Below are 17,251 nucleotides of genomic sequence, written 5' to 3'. Positions count from 1 at the left end.
AAGAAAATCTCTGTGTAGGCATGTTTTTTCCTAAACCTAATATACAAATCTCAACGCTTACTTTTAATAAGTATCCCAGGATTATTGGGAGGATTAAAAACTTTGTTTGATTCTTCCAATAATGCAGAAAAATTAAAAACTATATTTGTACCTTTTTTTGATAACTATTGTCATAATACAAGCTATTGAATCTTATTATTGAGATTATGATTTTTCTTATGCCATTGATATACTTAAAAAACTGGTAATATTTTTAATATTTAAATATTTAAATATCATACTATTATACTTTAGATTGTATATTTGTGTTTATATCTAGAATTTCTTTTAACGTAGATTTTCACACATAAGAATTTCTATATTGGATGAGGTTGTAAACAAATTATTGGATTGTAATTCTGTATATAATACATATATATATATAAATACCATGAAATGCATTGTTGTTTTAGTAAATAGTAATGAAATGCAAACTTTGTCTTCTGGTCTTTCCTAGTCATCTATCTATGGATAGATGATTTGATACAGAGAAAAAAATCTAAGATAAATTCAGTATCAAGTATTCAGATATAAAGACAGTGTAAAGTTGAAGGAATGCACTATGGATTTCGTATTCACTTCTGATATATGCGGAAACCATTGTATAACTTAAAATCACCTTTATTCAAGATTTTTTTTTAAAGAATATCATTAATTAAATACTTTGTTGAAAATGCACTTGAAGGAAAAATTTTTGATGATTTATAATGTCTATAAAAAAAAAAATATTCTATTTATTAGTGTCTGCAAAATGACTCATTCGTATGATTATTTTAATAACATATGGAAAAAAAGATTTGATGCAATCGAAAGCGATAGACTACAGCATTTACGATACTCTCATATAATTAAGTACTTGATGGAAATAATTATTGTTGCCACATATTTATAACTGTTATCGAAATGCTTTTAAATTGTAACGAAATGTGTATTTAATAAAAAAGGTATAAAGAGAATTAAAGTATATTTTATACAGATATATATACACGCACGCACGATGCGCGCACACACACACACACACACCATCTGATAAAATATATTCAATATATATACAAAGCAACATCATTCGTATCATTCTTATATCGTTTGCAATTTATCATTGTATTTAACGTATGTGTATCAAATTTTTAATTATTCAGGAAGAGATTATTCTTCAAGAATATCACCTTCTTTTCTATTCATATTCTCTAATGATACCAGCTGTTAAATAATCTCGAAAAACTGGTAGACACATATTATATATATATATATATATGTATTCTGTGTGTGTGTGTGTGTGTGTGTGTGTGTGTGTGTGTGTATATATAGAGAGAGAGAGAGAGAGAGAGAGAGAGAAATCAGAAATCAGTCTGAAACCTGTATTCTTTCGTTTGTGATTAAAATGCCTAAAGAATTGTTAATAAACTACTTGATAGTATTTCCGCTTGCATGATACGGTGTTAGAGATAAAACCAAGAAGAAAGTGGGCCAGGAAAAAGTATATTAACATTACACTGACAATATAAATAAGGATTTATACAAGACTAGTCTTCTGACCTTAAGGTATCCGAATTCTTTCTTCTGCACAGATAATTATATTTATAACACATAAAGTTAAATTTTTAATAAATTAAAATGTTTTTATTAAATTTAATGATAGAGACATTTATTTTTATATTATTTTATGACTTTGTTATTTCTGAACAATGGGAAAGTGGTTTGCGTGAAAGATACGATGGATATGGAGAAGATTGGATATTTATGCCGGATGGAAATGGTTTACCTCAAGTAGCAATATTAAAGTATGAAGATAGCATAAGAGGTATTCTTGATAATGAAAAGATTTCTTATATCCTTTACACACGGTATGCTTATTATATACTTATTTATCGTACACAATAAATTATTATGATCTTCTTTGTATATTGTGAAATATAATTAAAGGTCTGGTCCAGAGAATGGCACAAGACTTGTGATTAATGATACTGCAGGACTTTTCGATTCTAATTTTAAAGCATCACGAAAAACAAAGTTCATAACACATGGATGGAAGTCCAGTTCTATGAGCTCTGGTCTCAGGAACATGAAAGAAGGTAGTCAATATACGATTACAAAATTGTATCCATATATCTGTAATCGAACAAATTCCATTTTGATTATTGTATAGCCTACTTGCAACACGATGATTACAATATCATTCTCGTTGACTGGGAACCTTTAGCTGCAAGTACTTTTTATCTTGGTCCTATGCAAAATACTGTTCGTGTAGGAAAGGATGCTGCTAATTTCATTGACTTTTTAGTCACAGAAACTGATTTAACTGCTGAAGACATACATTTCCTTGGTATATCTTATACTAATTTTAAAGCAAAAGTAAACCATACATAATTGAAAAAGTTGTATAATGTACATTTTTCTACATTGTTAAATATATCTTAGGTCATTCTCTGGGTGCACACGTAGCTGGTAATGCTGGAGATGCAATAACTTCTGGTAAATTAGGCAGAATTACTGGATTAGATCCAGCTTTGCCTGGATTCCACATGCTTGCTTCTGATAAGACTCGTTTGGATTTAACCGATGCAATATTCGTTGACGTTATTCATTCTTGTGGTGGTATTCTAGGTTATCTTCAATCTCTAGGTAAAGTTGACTTTTATCCAAACGCAGGAACAGCTGTTCAACCTGGTTGTTGCTGTATCCCAGAAGTCATGGGTAAGTAATACTTCACGAAACTAGCATCGAAAGATTTCAAAATAACACATTTGCATCTTTTCTATTTTAGAAGCTTGCAGTCACGGACGATCCTACGTGTACTTTACAGAAAGTATTAATTCCAAAACTGGACTTCCTGCAGTAAAATGTGAAAATTGGGATAGTTATATAAATGGTGATTGCATTGATTCTGGGATAGTTTTAATGGGAGAACATGTAGATAAATCTGCTAGTGGATCTTATTTTCTTAGAACACGATCTGAACCACCTTATGCGTATCTATCAGAAATAACCAACAATGATATTTAAATTCTAATTTTGACATAATAAGAAACAGCAATTCTTATAACTCCTTAGTTAATATGTCAAGTGATAAAGTTCATTCAATAATAATCAGTAATCAAAATTTGCTTCTCTTCTTTGCTTAATTACAGATAATATACAATATAGCATTATATTCCTCACAATTCTAAAAAATTTATAAAATACTTGATTTGCTTTAATAAATAGTAATTATATTATTTTACAATTAAACAACTTTTGTCATTTATAATTCAGCTTACCTACAGTTTCTGCTATTTAAATAGTGAGTGCAATTCATTATTCATATAATGATATTATTCCAAAATGATTAAGTATCACACATGTAGGAATGATGTAAATCATTAAATTGGTTTATATAATAAAGTAGTTACATATTTTTTTCGATAGCGATGCGTGGCTGATAACACCATAACACTATCTTTAATACTCAAAGCATACAGATGATTCAACATCACATGATTTGGTTCTGGTAAAAGAGTTGGTTCACACTGAAAAAATACTTTATAATCAATATGTATATTCTATAATCCTAAACATTAATACGAAATAATTTTTTTATAGTTACTCACAGATAACGGTGTATCTTTATTAAGAATAACTTGCAATAAATGTGGTGGTAAGATTGGCGGTCCAATTATCTTCTCCCATGGTTTATGAGGTGGTATTTCTTGACCATATTCAGTTTGAACACTATTAGAAACACCTTCGCTATCTTTAGCAAGAGCTTGAAAAACTTCAAAGTCTGATTTCTTTACAGATACTAAGTTATTCTTAGAACCCATACCATTATCAACTATTTTCTAAACAGACGATTTAATCATTATTCTTACAGTATCAATACGTTTAAATTGATTAATAGATCTATACCTTACCAAACCAGGGTCATGCCTCCATTCTCCATCAACATAGAATTTATATTGATGTTCTCCTTCTGGCAAGTCAATAATAGTAACAAAATCACCATGACTCTTTACCATAGGCAGTGTTTTCCATCCTGTGAATGTCCCACTAATATATGCTTGTTTTCCACCACCTTCCCACTTAAAAACTGTAGGCAATACTTTGCTATCAGTAACTTTTGTTCCTTCAGACACTGTATTTGATCTAGGACGTAGACCAGTAAAATTATCTCCATCCCGTTGATTTATCTATATAAAAAAGAAAATATATATCTATTGTCACAAGAAATTTATATAGATTGTTAAATACTTTTGTATAATAAGGCTCTTCTTCTTCATGAGACGATTGGAAGATTAGCTTTTGATTCGACTTTTTGTCAAAGACAAATGCTTGGCTTTCCTTTCCTGGAGAAGGTGGTGCATGTTCTTTACCGTGACGATGATCTCTACCTGAAGTATGGCTATGACTGACTGTTTGATTACTTCCAGCATTTCCCATTATTGTGCAACAACATCTATAAGTAGAGAAATAACACTTTGAATATGTTATTTTATCATAAAAAATAATCATGTGGGAATGAAATTTTTCTTCTGTTTTACCTAATAAAGCAAATAAAACAACACTGATGGATCCTGATAATTTATTTTTCATATGATTGAAATTTACGACGTAAACTACTGAAAACTAAAAAATATATAAGCAACAAAACCCAAGGAAAAATAATTCGAGTAATATGCGAGTAGACATATTAGTAGACCTGATGTTTTTGATACAGATAGTAGGCGGGAAATACGAATTCAATTCTTTCATCATCTAGTTTTACATAAGTTTTACGATGAGATTAATATTAATTGACATTGCACCAATCTGACATTATTAATATTTCATATTTTTAATATGTTGTGTTTATAATTCAAACATATTAAACATCTTATCGATAATGAATGTTTGAATTGTAAAATGAGGATCATAAATATATAATATCCATACTTCTCACACACATATTTCAATATTATAATGAAAAATTTATTAATAAATACTTTATATTTATAATAATTGTATAATATTGACATAACAGAACATAAAGCGTCGATCGATAAAGTAGAAACGAAATAAAGTTACCTAGAATATTTTTTTTATTATCAATCAAATAAGTGCCTTGTGAGCAATAACTTGAAATAAAAATTATGAAGAATGTCATTATTTATAACGAAATGCCTTATTTATAACAATCGACGAATCAGCCTCGTCATTTATGCAAACACAACAGACAACTGTTATATAATATTAATATTTTTGAATATATTAATATATTTGAATCTAAGCTATTAGAGTTATACAAATTCCTGGAATATATCATAATCTTCGTATTTAATGGTTTAGGAGATGTTTCTATAACTATGTATATATCTTAATTGAGATTTATTGAACACAATATTATGTTCATCTAGGATATAAGTTTTAAACTATAGTTTGTCTGTTATCCTATATACACCGAAGTTGCATCGACAAAATATATCATTTATAGTCCTTTGAATAAACTCGATATTTAATAAAAAAAAAAATTAAAAATATTTTTTTATAAGATAAAATATTTAATGAAACTAGCTAAATTACGAATATATCGGGTAGTTTCAATCATTGACTAATTACTCCATAGAATGATATCTTTATTTCGTTTATTATCCCAATTACTTATTAAATAGAAATAACGAAAATATTTATTGAACTGTGAAGTAATAAACAACTCGATTAATGAAATTAATTATAATTATACTCATGAATTCGTCTTTATATCGTAAAACTGACGATATCTAACGAATGATTATCAATTAACCGTCAATATGCCAATGACATTTTAATAAAAACATTATCTCTTTTTGTACCTCTCTATTTTGCGTAACATCGCGTCTTATCGTAGAAATTTATTGAAGCGAAATTTTTTTAACCGCCGTAAAGTAAATTTGGTTTGGCAGAACAGAAAATGAAATGTTTCCACCACCAAAAAGCCGAGAATAGAGACAGAGGAGAACGCTCTTACTCTCTCTACCTCGATACATTACGCGTGCCCATATTCGTACTGGTGTTCTATTCTACGGACTTGTCCAACATTACGTGTGCAAACGATTCAAATGGTGAAAATGTACATATATTTCTAACGCGATATTTTTGAACGTGAATATGGACAATGAATGTGGAATATTGGCAATTAAAAATATATACGCTTTCCGTTACATTGATTTACTTTTTACAAAAATAAAAAAAAATAAATATTACGATATATATTGATTGAAAGAGTACCGTATCATATTTAATTACAATTTTACAATTAATTAATAATGTATATTCATCACTTCTTTTATACGAATATAGTTCTGTATAGACGATGGTTAGCTTGTATAAAGTAACAACAAAAGAAAGATTCGCAAACGTTATACATGAGCAAAAAACGCTGTTAATAGAATAGATATGAATTATCGGGAATTACTAAAAGAAACGTTAAAATTTTCATTTCCTTTAAAAGATTTTGTTTTTAAAATGAAATAAATGAAATTTTAAATACAGTAAATAGCGCGAAGATAAGTTGAAAAAATTCAGCTTTTTATTAAATTAAAAAAAAATTAAATATAACATTAAATAAGTGTCGACGTAATGTGTACATTTGTTAACTAATGTATATTGCCAAAGAAACATATACAAATGTACAAACATTGAGAATAAAGAATAATCGGTGTATGTGTAATAATATCTTTTAAATCCATATTTGAAAAAATTATGTTTTTTACAGTGACTGTATTCCGTTGTATATATATATATACATTTATTTTTACTCTTCCTTTACTTTTTTCAATTGTCTACGTTTGTTTTGCTCATTTAATTATCAAATCAAACAGGCTCATTCTGTGGACATCGATGATGCTATAATCTGACTTTTTGCTTATTAGAGATTATCAATTACATGGCTAAAAAATAATATAAGAATAGATATTCGTAATTTTTATTAGAATGAAATAAAAATAAATATTTGCAATTTTTATTGTGTTGCACAATTTTAACATTCAAATACAAGAATCATAGAAATAATGCACAAAATGCAAATGACATGACAATCATTGTGATTCATAAGATGAAGTTACATCCAAAACAGATTAATATAATAGATATCTATTCTACAGGAATTTGTGACTTTTGTGGAGCCGAATGTAGACTGGAAAATAAACAAACAATTTTCATGGTCGTTATCTATATATATCTTCAAACAAAAATTTTGATGAGATCTTTTATCATTTATTTATTTATTATTTATTAGATTATTCATTTATTATTAATATCATGCACTAATGAGGTTATAAAATTGTAGAGAAAAGATTTGAACTAATTACTAATGATTCTCAATGGTAATTTCAATATTAATTGGATTCGAAGGAAACCTGACCATAGATCATGTTTTTAGAGAAACAATTCAATTTAAAATTAAATACTAGTAGGAATAAATCTATAACCATGTCAATTATTACAATTGATGCAGTATTTAGTCGTTATTTAGACAATTTACAGTCAAAAATATTTGTATCTTATTTTAATTATCATAATAATAATCAAATATCAAAAAAAATCAAATAAGTAATTTCTTTCTTAGAATATAAATCCATGAAGATTGATGTGAATAAAGATGAAATATTTAATTTAATTACGTTATGTTTACTCAATTTATATACTATATTATCATCTCTTAATTCTAATATCTTGAAATTTGTTCACATCAAGAAAAATTAAGTTTTAAAAAATTGATAAGAAAAAGTTACAATGTATGAGATTTCCACGCACTAATCTTTAATTAAATAAAAGGATCTTGTATTGGGTATACTTAACTTCCCCACATAACTTTATGCTCTGTAGTAAGTTATGAAAGTCTGGACTAGATATACCAGAATTTAAATACTTATATATATAGGATATCCTACATTATTAGAACAATGTACCTTCCAAATGGTATGGATAGATAAAAACGCTATAAGTTGAGATTAAATGATATAATCTGGAAATAAATTTTTACAATTTTATGTATTAATGCACCTAGAAAATATAATCACATCTTTTTCTAAATACAACCTTATAGTTTTGATTAGATTAGATGATGCAATTTTTTAATTTCTACAAAAAAGTACCAAGATACTTATATCCTAAACTTCTAGATTCAAAAGTTATTACAATAAAAATTTACTATTTATTATTTTAGTATACATACAAATAATACAAATATTTTAATTATAACAAATGTTTGAACGATTCTTGATTACAGTCTAAACACCTTAATATAACCATAATATATATAAAAATGACAAATTAGAAAGAAGAAAAATATTGGAAGTAGACAGGAAATACAAATTCTGATTCGATCTCTATTATATATAATCACTGTATATATCTATGAAATAAGGATTATAGAACAGTATCATATATAATATAATACCAAATACAGAATTAAATATTAATTGCAAATTTGAATGCTAATACACAAAGAACATTTTTCTCGAAAAATATTGTTCTCTCTCTACAAATAAATGTCTACATGCATGCATACATTATTGAATATATGTAAATTCGATCATCCAAATCAGATTCTTTTTAGTAAAACTGCATTTTGTTCAGATTTTCTTAACAAAATTTTATCTTAAATATCATGCAAATATTTATAAAATACCTTTTAAATTATTTTTTCAGTAAAATAAATTTTGTTAATGTATAAATCATATAATTGCAAGAAATTTGTTCTTTTCAACATGATTTTAATTTCTTTTTCATTATTGTCCTATTTGATATTGACACCATCGAATCCCGATTTTTTACCTCTCTCATTGGGGTCTTTAAATAATACTTTTCAATTTTTTCTTGAAATTTCGTCATCTATCCTTTACCTTCGAACGACTTGGTAAATAGATTTAATTTTATCAATTAAATCATTTTTATTTTCAATAATATTACATACCCTATTTTTAGGTTATGTTGTGCGAGATATCTTGATTTTAACGTTTTATAGAAATGTATTCTAATTCATCCTTTAGTCTAATATTTAATTTAAATATGATCGTGCACGATTTATAAGATTTTAGACTATTTGGAAAAAAATCAATCGTCCTTCATGTTTTATCACTGAAAGCACATTCATTATATATACTAACGACATAATCCCATTATTAATCTCAATATAATTGTTTCAACGTAAAATCATCGCTAAGCCATAGATTTTGAAGAGTACAATAACATTTTTTTTGTAATAATACTTGCAAATATTCTTGTAGGATTTAAATTATAATTATTTAAATAATTATTAAAATTATCATAAAGTACCAATAATTTGTTAATTAGTATTGCGCCACTGTGTTAATACACTTACTGAAACTGACCAATCAATATGAATTTTACACTTGTATGAAAAGAAATACAAATCTGACATGGACCAATAATTGGTGGATGCATTCAGCATTAGAAATTCGTCGATAGAATTTTAAGCATCCTCGACGCACTGTTTAAAACAAGCAATGAAATTATTTCAATTTCATTACTATTTTCTTCATTGTTAATTTTTACTATTATTTTTAACCATTGATGCTACAATGAAATAACAGAGACATCATATATAAGAAAATATAACTTAATTATAAGAAATAAAAGAGTAGTATAAATTAACAGGTACAAGGTAATAAGTGATCGATATTATTATTATGATAATTCTTATAATATCTTATAATATCTTAATCAATAAAGGTACATATCAACCAGAACATCCTCTGCAACCACAATGTATACATTCTACTATTCTACCTTCTTCTAATTTTCCTTTTGGTACACGACAAATACAATTCGTACCAAAATTAGTATCTCGTGTTTGTATACAACGCAAACAACATAAGTTTTCATATCCAACTTTTTTCCATTTTGCTATAAGATTTTTGTCTGCTATGTTTTCATTCAGACAATAATCATACAATTCTGAAAGTAATATAACATTACAACGAATTATATGACTGTGTAAATGGTAATATTTTTTAAGGGAATAAAAAATGTAGATATTGAATAATTATAAATAATAATCAAAATCAAGGAAAACTTACCACGACTTATAGCTTTTCGTCTATAAAATAAATCATATATATATCGTGATTTTTGATGATGAATTTTAAATATCGGCCATAAAGATTCCTGTTTACGTTTACCTTCGTGTGGCTCTGTTTCGGCTGTAAGGAAAATAAACAAAGTACTTTTTCACTACACAAAAATGTACAATAGAAGAATCGATTGGAAAATATCTAACCTTCATATTTATCGTAGTTTATTTACCTTCGCGCATCTTTTGTTCCAGTTCTTCTAACGTAGGTTCAATTAATTCCCAACCATCAGGTGGAGATTTTTTACTTCTTCGTACCTTTGGCATCTTGTCTACGAATCACTGAATATTGTATTGCTTATGATTTTAAACGAGTCCAATGTTTATGTGATACTCCTACCTATAAATATAGATGATTAACCAAAGTATCAATTGACGTCTAAATTACAGAGAAGAATGTTTTTCGATCGATTGTTTATTGTTAATAATCCATATTAATACTTTATAGAGACTTTTCTTTTTCTTTTATCATGTAACGAGGACCGTAGAAATAACGTAAGATAGATGAAAAGAACTTGGTCGAAAGAAAGTAATATCTCCATCATACGCCATTTCTGTATATACGCCATTCACATTCAAAGGCAGAAATTTGTCCAGCATGCCGATAGGTGATTGTAAAGTGTACGGTGTAAGGTTGTAAGGTGATTGCCTTTTATTGATTATATTTATAATATATAAATATTATCATATATACATGTTTGAAAATGGTTAATTTATTTTTATTGTATTATTAATTAAAAATAATATCTGTTTAATATGTGTCTATTGGTAAATATTAGTACATATAATATCTTTTGTTGTGTATAATATACTGTTACCTTAGTATTTATGATGAATACCTGATGCTTGCAAACAAATATATATATTTTTTTTTAAATATATTTAGAAATATATTTAATTTTTTAAATATATTATATTTTATTTCAAATATATATAAATATAATAAGATATTTTCTACATAAAACCAAAGATATATTTGAATGAGAATATGTTAGAATTGTTGAGTGAGCGTATAATGAATAAAATTGTGACATTTCTTCGGAATTAGTGCGTCTTTAAAATCAAGTGTTTCTACTCTAACTTGTTTGTTTACATTTTTATGAGATAAATTTAGTCCCAGAATTTTCAAACAATAATTTTCAAGAAACCAAAACTTAACATCATATTATTCAAAAGGAAGAATGCATGTATATAATAAGTTAATAAAATTAGAAAAATATCAATAAAAATCGGCTAAAAAGTTTTAATAATTATTCATTTCACCACAATACTATTTAATTATTTTGCAATTCCATCTATCTCTTCTGTTGGTATTTAATTTATTTTATTATATACATAAAGACATAATAGATATATATTCTACTTACATTAATAACATCTATTAATTTATCTATGTTACAATCCTTGCAAAATAATACTTTTACATTAAAAATATAATATTCATATAACATCATTTGTGAACGAATTTTTTATCTACTTTAGTTTATGGATATGTTGAATTAAAGAGCAATTTATCTTTTTTTATCTTAATATATATATTTACTTTTAACATATTCTTATTATTAATATATATTATTTTAATATATATTACTTTTAATATAATAATATATATTTACTCTTTCTTATTAAATTTTATGTCAACAAATTTTAATTTTTTCTTTACAAGTTGTTATACATCTTGTTTTGTCATATCTAAGATCATTAAAATTAAATCCATTATTCTAGCAATAACTTGTTTATCTCTTCTTTTACCTTGAAAACTATATATATTATTTATGTTATAAGTTCTACATAGTTCATTGAAATAATAATTGATTTTAACTTATATAGTTATATTAGTTAATTATACCTGATAGATCAAGCAATTAAGAATGTTTGCATTCTTATACTTTACAATTCCAGGAATAAAAGTTAAAGTAGTGAATTTGTATGACAGCTATAGACTTTGTATATATGTATATTAATGTTCTAAGTAATATAGATATTACCATAGATAAAAAACTAATTAATGTTACTCTTGTATATCACCTGATTTTAATATATCAAAACTTTCTTCTTTCTTCGTTTTTTTTACAGGCTTGGATAGTCGAGATCTATATTTGTTAATTTTGCTATTAAAAGCCCTAAATTGTATTTCATTACAATAAAAATAATTCATTATGTTTATTAATTATAACTTTCGTTTATGATATTATTATCATTGAAATATTATTAAAGTTATATATTTTCGAAATAATTTTCTTGATGTTGAAGCACATTTATAATATTTCCGATATCTCATTTCGATTTCTGCGATCGAAGTTTCCAATTTCGGTGTCAACGAAAGGTTTGTAATAACGTTTCCTTTTTTCGAGCGAATATTCTCCGTGTGGCCGTATAGACTAGATTTCTCTTCGTTCTTTTTTTCCTTTTTTTTTTCTTTTTTTATAATATACTTTTTTCGTATCCTGTCATTGGATCTCGGCAATGGAAATTGTGAATTAAGATCAATCGCTTTTCAAATGTTTCACGTAATTCCAAATATCGATCGAATGAACAATACAAATAATATTTTGATAAGGATAGAAAGATTATACTAAAAAGTTCTTATGATTTTTCGAGTATAAGTAACTACTTGCAAGATAATCTATCTCGAGAACCAAACAAAAATCCTGAGGATGTTGTAGTTTTAGGAACTAACAATAATACATTAAAAAGTGAAACAAGATGTAAGTATTCTATAGACTTCATTAAAACTTCGATTTTCGAACAGAAGAATACTCTAAGCCAGTAGATAGTACGAATCCGATATTTCAGTGAAAATTATTATAAGTATCAAATATTATAAGTATAACAAGTATCAAATGAAGTTATTATTTCCGGTTCTTATAACAATGGTAAAATTAAGCATATCATTCACGAATTTTTTCCAAACGTCGAACCAAGAAGTAAGATATTCGAAACGCCTTCGAACATTATTTATCTTCCGATCGTTATTTATCAAAGTCATAGATTGATTCATTTTGAGCGTAATCGATCAAAATGGAAGTCTCATGGATTTTAGCGAAAAAGAAGTAACAATGAGATTACACGTAGGGAAATATTGATTTATAATAGTGTGGAAGCATTTAAATTAGTGTAAATCAAAGTCAACTTCGTCCGGTGTCGTGGAAGATAAAGCTTATTTGAATAACAATGACATTGTTTCGATGTTTAATGAGATACGAGATAAATTGTATTAAAGTCAATCATAATAAAAATGTTGATATAACGACGACGTTAAAAAATTATCTGTCACTTGTTGTAAACAATCAAAAATAAGGAATCGAAAAAAGCGACATGAGATTCTGATAAGATGAATTTGGTTATCACGTTCAACTATCGCATACCGATGAGCATGCTGATGGAATTTTTTGAAGATTATAAACACATTATATTTAATACGCGATACAAGCTCATATTAAGAGTCAAAGATAAAAATGTGCTTTTCACCGCATCGAATAAAATCAACGATCTGTAAATCGAATTGATTAAAATACAATGAAGAATAATATTTACGATATTTACAAATTCTTCAAGAAGATAGTTAACATTTCGAACTGATAAAAGAAATCATTTATTAAAGAATTATACAAAATTCAATCCATTGCGATTTACACGATATAAAGATATATTTAAAATTCCAAGTTCTACTCATACTATAAACTCAATTTAAATTTCTATATGAATCAAATTAGTATTTTATACGAGATACGCTAAATTTTTTAAATTCTATTATAATTCTTTTTTCGTCGACTCTTTTATCGTTATTGAAAATCAAAAATTTGAAGAATACGAATCGTATCGCGGTAATCGATTGCTCGCATCAAAACGAAGCAGTTAAAAGTAGTACTGTAGATGTAAAAGTTGAATTCGAGTGTGCTAAAAATGTATTTTTTAACTACTTATTGCCTCGTCATCATATATGATCGTATTATTGAATATAATCCGTTAACTAATATAGAAATCAATATAATTTGTTATATTAGTAATGTATCATACGTTGTAAAAATGAAGATTTTAATAAAGATTATTGATATATTAAAAACTAATTTTATTATTTCTGTTAATTCTTACAAAAACTATTTAATAAATGTAATAATTTATATATGCTTAAAAGATTCGAAGTAAATATATATATATATATTTCAGTCTTTATATTCGCATGTGATATGCGGATTTCTATTTTTTTCTCATTTTTAAATCTATCAGGTTTGATATATAATCTGCAAAAACTACAAGACTCGTATGTACAAAACCGCTAGAATGTAATTAACAACTAGTCACCAATAATACCCACACGTGCGCGCGTAAAGATATATGGTTAAGGCTGTTTTTTTCTGCTGGTTTTATTAATTTAATAATTCTTGACCGATTTTTGTGAATAAGGAAATTTTAAAAACGAAGGTTTAATCTAAGATTCCTATTTCTCGAATTTTTGAAAAAGCTTTATCTTCTTTGAGAAAAATTAAAAATTGGTATTAAAAATTGGTATTTTTTCGAGAATAGTTTATTCACAAATATAAAACTTTTTTAAACATTCAAAAATTAGAAATCCTAGATTAAACCTTTATCTTTAAAATGAGACTTTATTCATTAAAATCGGTCAAAAATTACGTAAACTCATTGCTGGCGTAAACCATTATAAAACTAGAAGTGATGAACAGCCTTAATTGAATCAGAAAGGTCATCTTTAGTACAATGCATAATACACAAATAATGTAAAACTTCTTATTTCTAAAAATATTTCGTGTGACGATAAGAAGATACTTCTGAAAAATAATGCGCTAAATTAAAAAAAAAATCTTTGACTATGAGTTAATAATTAATTGTTTTTATCCATCTTTTTTAAATTATACGGTTAATTACTGAAACGACACGAAAATTACATCTATTAATTTCATATACTGTGTACACTATAATTATAGTTTTATCTCTATTTAAATAACCAGAAAATAATAGTTATATTTATAAATAATATGCGTTAAACATTTAAAAAACGTATAAAAAAACTATGATATGAAGTATATAATTTGAAATGCATCTACTAAATAACAATGAAGTATTAACTTAATGTAAGGGTAAAATCACAAGAAAATTAATTTAAATTCGCATATCTAAATTTGTGTATTTAAGTTATATATTAGCAAAGGATGATCGTATTCATTAAACAAAAATTTATCTTCATTTTGACACAATTCCCACTTATTGGAAACAGATTATTTATAGTGAAAAAATGTAACGTTATGAGGAAGGTATAAATTAAGTAAGTTGTTTTCAAGATACAATTTTAAGACATCAATAAATGAAAATAATATAAAAATAGTATCTATAGAACATAACTTCAAAATATATTTTTTTTATAGATTTTTTCTATAGTATCGAATTTTTCAAGATAAATTGCACATTAAATTGCAAGTAATTATAGAAACAAATTGTTGTTCCCAATAATTAAACAAGAGAAGATACCCCTTCTACTTTTAATTTTGAAAGACATATGTAATAAGGTCTGTTACTTCTAAATCGCTACTCGATAGCGGAATAGAACACATGCTTAGAAAGGACCAACGGGTAGGGCAATTAGACCATGAGGTCAACTTTATCGATAGTGGAGCTCGTCATGTATTGTAAACTTATGAAGAATAGACATGTATATGTACAAAAAGAATGAACCCTTCTTTAAAAAAAAAGTATGACAGTGCTGTCTTTCCATAACTACTTCGAAGTAAAACAAAACGGTAATAAGATAAGAAAATGAACGAAATTCGGATATAGCATATTTATGATATACTTCAATATTTATGACTATTTGTATGTTCAATACGAGTGAGTGCGTTTTGTTTTAAAAAGAATTCAATTTTCGACAAATAGTAATTAATCTGATATTTACATTGCTACTATATAAGTTTGCTTGAATTAATTTTTTAAATTTGCTTAAACTACTATATAAGTTTGCTGAGACTATAATACGTAATGACAAAAGGATATCTTTTTCTAGAGTAACTAAAACAGAAAGGTCGTCGTTAACACAATAATATACAATATTATACAGTAATTTAAAAGTGTTTACTCCCAAAAATACTTTATGTGTGGGTACAAAGGTATCCTCCTAAGATTAAGAGGATACATGGATTATTGCTTCTTGGTATTATAAATAACAAGAGCTTTTGATTTTCTTTTAAAAAGTATGTAAAATAAAATTTGACAAATATAAAAAAGTATTTTATTTATATATAAAATTAATCATAATTTATTTAGAAGATTATGCTTTAAATAAACATTTCGAATAAAATTTTTTATGTTTTGAGGGCAAGATGTAGTACGATTGCAGTTATTTCATAGAAAGCGTTGTTATCAAGATATGAAAGTTATAACAATTTTTTAATTAGAAAGCAATATTGTTTATTCAATGAATAACGAATAGACAATAATGATAGCCTTACCTGAGTTACCAAGGGTTTGATGATATTGGATTTTGTGAAACACTTCATTCAATATTGGACTCCGGTATAAAGTGCCGTGTGTCGTTGGATATTTGCTTGTTAACAGAGTAAACATATGTGTATATCAATAACGATGATTACTGTATCAATGATGTTAATTCTTGCCAGAGCATCTATGACTATGTTTTGTTATTTTGCAATCTGTTATCATGTCTGACTTCATAAATAAACCGTGCAATCCACTAGTTATTTTATTATATAGCTATATAATCATTCATACTCGCATCATTCATATTAATTGCCAACTAGTGCGTCTAATAATTAAAATGTACTGTACATATGTAAGAAATTGTATTTTCTGAATGCATAATTTCTAGAAGCTAAGATTTTATGTTTCAGATTTACTATCTCGTCCTATGACATCCACCATATTTCGTCTCGATTAGCTACCAATATTTTTCGAGGTTACAGATGAAATTTATTGAAATACTTTCTTTGCAAAACCGTTAATATTAATTATTAGTTATCGTTATTTATCAATATTATCAATATTAACAAATATTAAATTGTTAATAAATATTAGGTCTAACCTTATAATTAATATTAATTACTTTAGTAATAACATACTTTATTATTTAATAGATTTTTATTAACACAAAATACA

The 17,251-nt window shown here is 26.1% G+C and overlaps 3 protein-coding genes across 7 annotated transcripts; 1 reads left to right on the top strand and 2 right to left on the bottom strand.

The window, feature by feature from the left end:
• The first annotated feature begins 1,653 nt into the window (after positions 1-1,653).
• LOC127069252 (pancreatic triacylglycerol lipase-like) lies at positions 1,654-3,042 on the top strand. The gene is made up of 5 exons (XM_051006033.1): positions 1,654-1,883; positions 1,963-2,111; positions 2,186-2,362; positions 2,458-2,733; positions 2,804-3,042. The coding sequence occupies exons 1-5, from the start codon at positions 1,654-1,656 to the stop codon at positions 3,040-3,042; spliced, it is 1,071 nt and encodes a 356-aa protein (XP_050861990.1).
• Positions 3,043-3,386: 344 nt separating this feature from the next.
• Positions 3,387-4,724, bottom strand: LOC127069253 (5'-AMP-activated protein kinase subunit beta-1-like). The gene is made up of 5 exons (XM_051006034.1): positions 4,557-4,724; positions 4,267-4,471; positions 3,930-4,205; positions 3,627-3,857; positions 3,387-3,545 (listed from the first exon to the last, which is right to left on the bottom strand). The coding sequence occupies exons 2-5, from the start codon at positions 4,453-4,455 to the stop codon at positions 3,399-3,401; spliced, it is 843 nt and encodes a 280-aa protein (XP_050861991.1). The 5' UTR covers positions 4,456-4,471; positions 4,557-4,724; the 3' UTR covers positions 3,387-3,398.
• Positions 4,725-9,659: 4,935 nt separating this feature from the next.
• On the bottom strand, positions 9,660-16,730 carry LOC127069259 (protein BUD31 homolog). 5 transcript variants are annotated; one of them, XM_051006041.1, is made up of 4 exons: positions 16,588-16,730; positions 10,300-10,466; positions 10,074-10,196; positions 9,660-9,951 (listed from the first exon to the last, which is right to left on the bottom strand). In XM_051006041.1, exons 2-4 carry the CDS (start codon positions 10,391-10,393, stop codon positions 9,734-9,736), a joined length of 435 nt encoding a protein of 144 aa, XP_050861998.1. In that variant the 5' UTR covers positions 10,394-10,466; positions 16,588-16,730; the 3' UTR covers positions 9,660-9,733. The 5 variants fall into 5 exon arrangements, 4 of the variants coding, with proteins under 4 accessions (XP_050861998.1, XP_050861999.1, XP_050861996.1 ...); XM_051006042.1 differs by lacking the exon at positions 16,588-16,730 and adding an exon at positions 10,467-11,151 and having other exon boundaries at positions 10,300-10,408; XM_051006039.1 differs by lacking the exon at positions 16,588-16,730 and adding an exon at positions 10,467-11,147 and having other exon boundaries at positions 10,300-10,398.
• Positions 16,731-17,251: the final 521 nt, after the last annotated feature.

This window comes from Vespula vulgaris, chromosome 15, assembly GCF_905475345.1.
Source record: "Vespula vulgaris chromosome 15, iyVesVulg1.1, whole genome shotgun sequence".
Classification (NCBI taxonomy): domain Eukaryota; kingdom Metazoa; phylum Arthropoda; class Insecta; order Hymenoptera; family Vespidae; genus Vespula; species Vespula vulgaris.
This window is presented reverse-complemented; position numbering and strand designations above follow the sequence as displayed.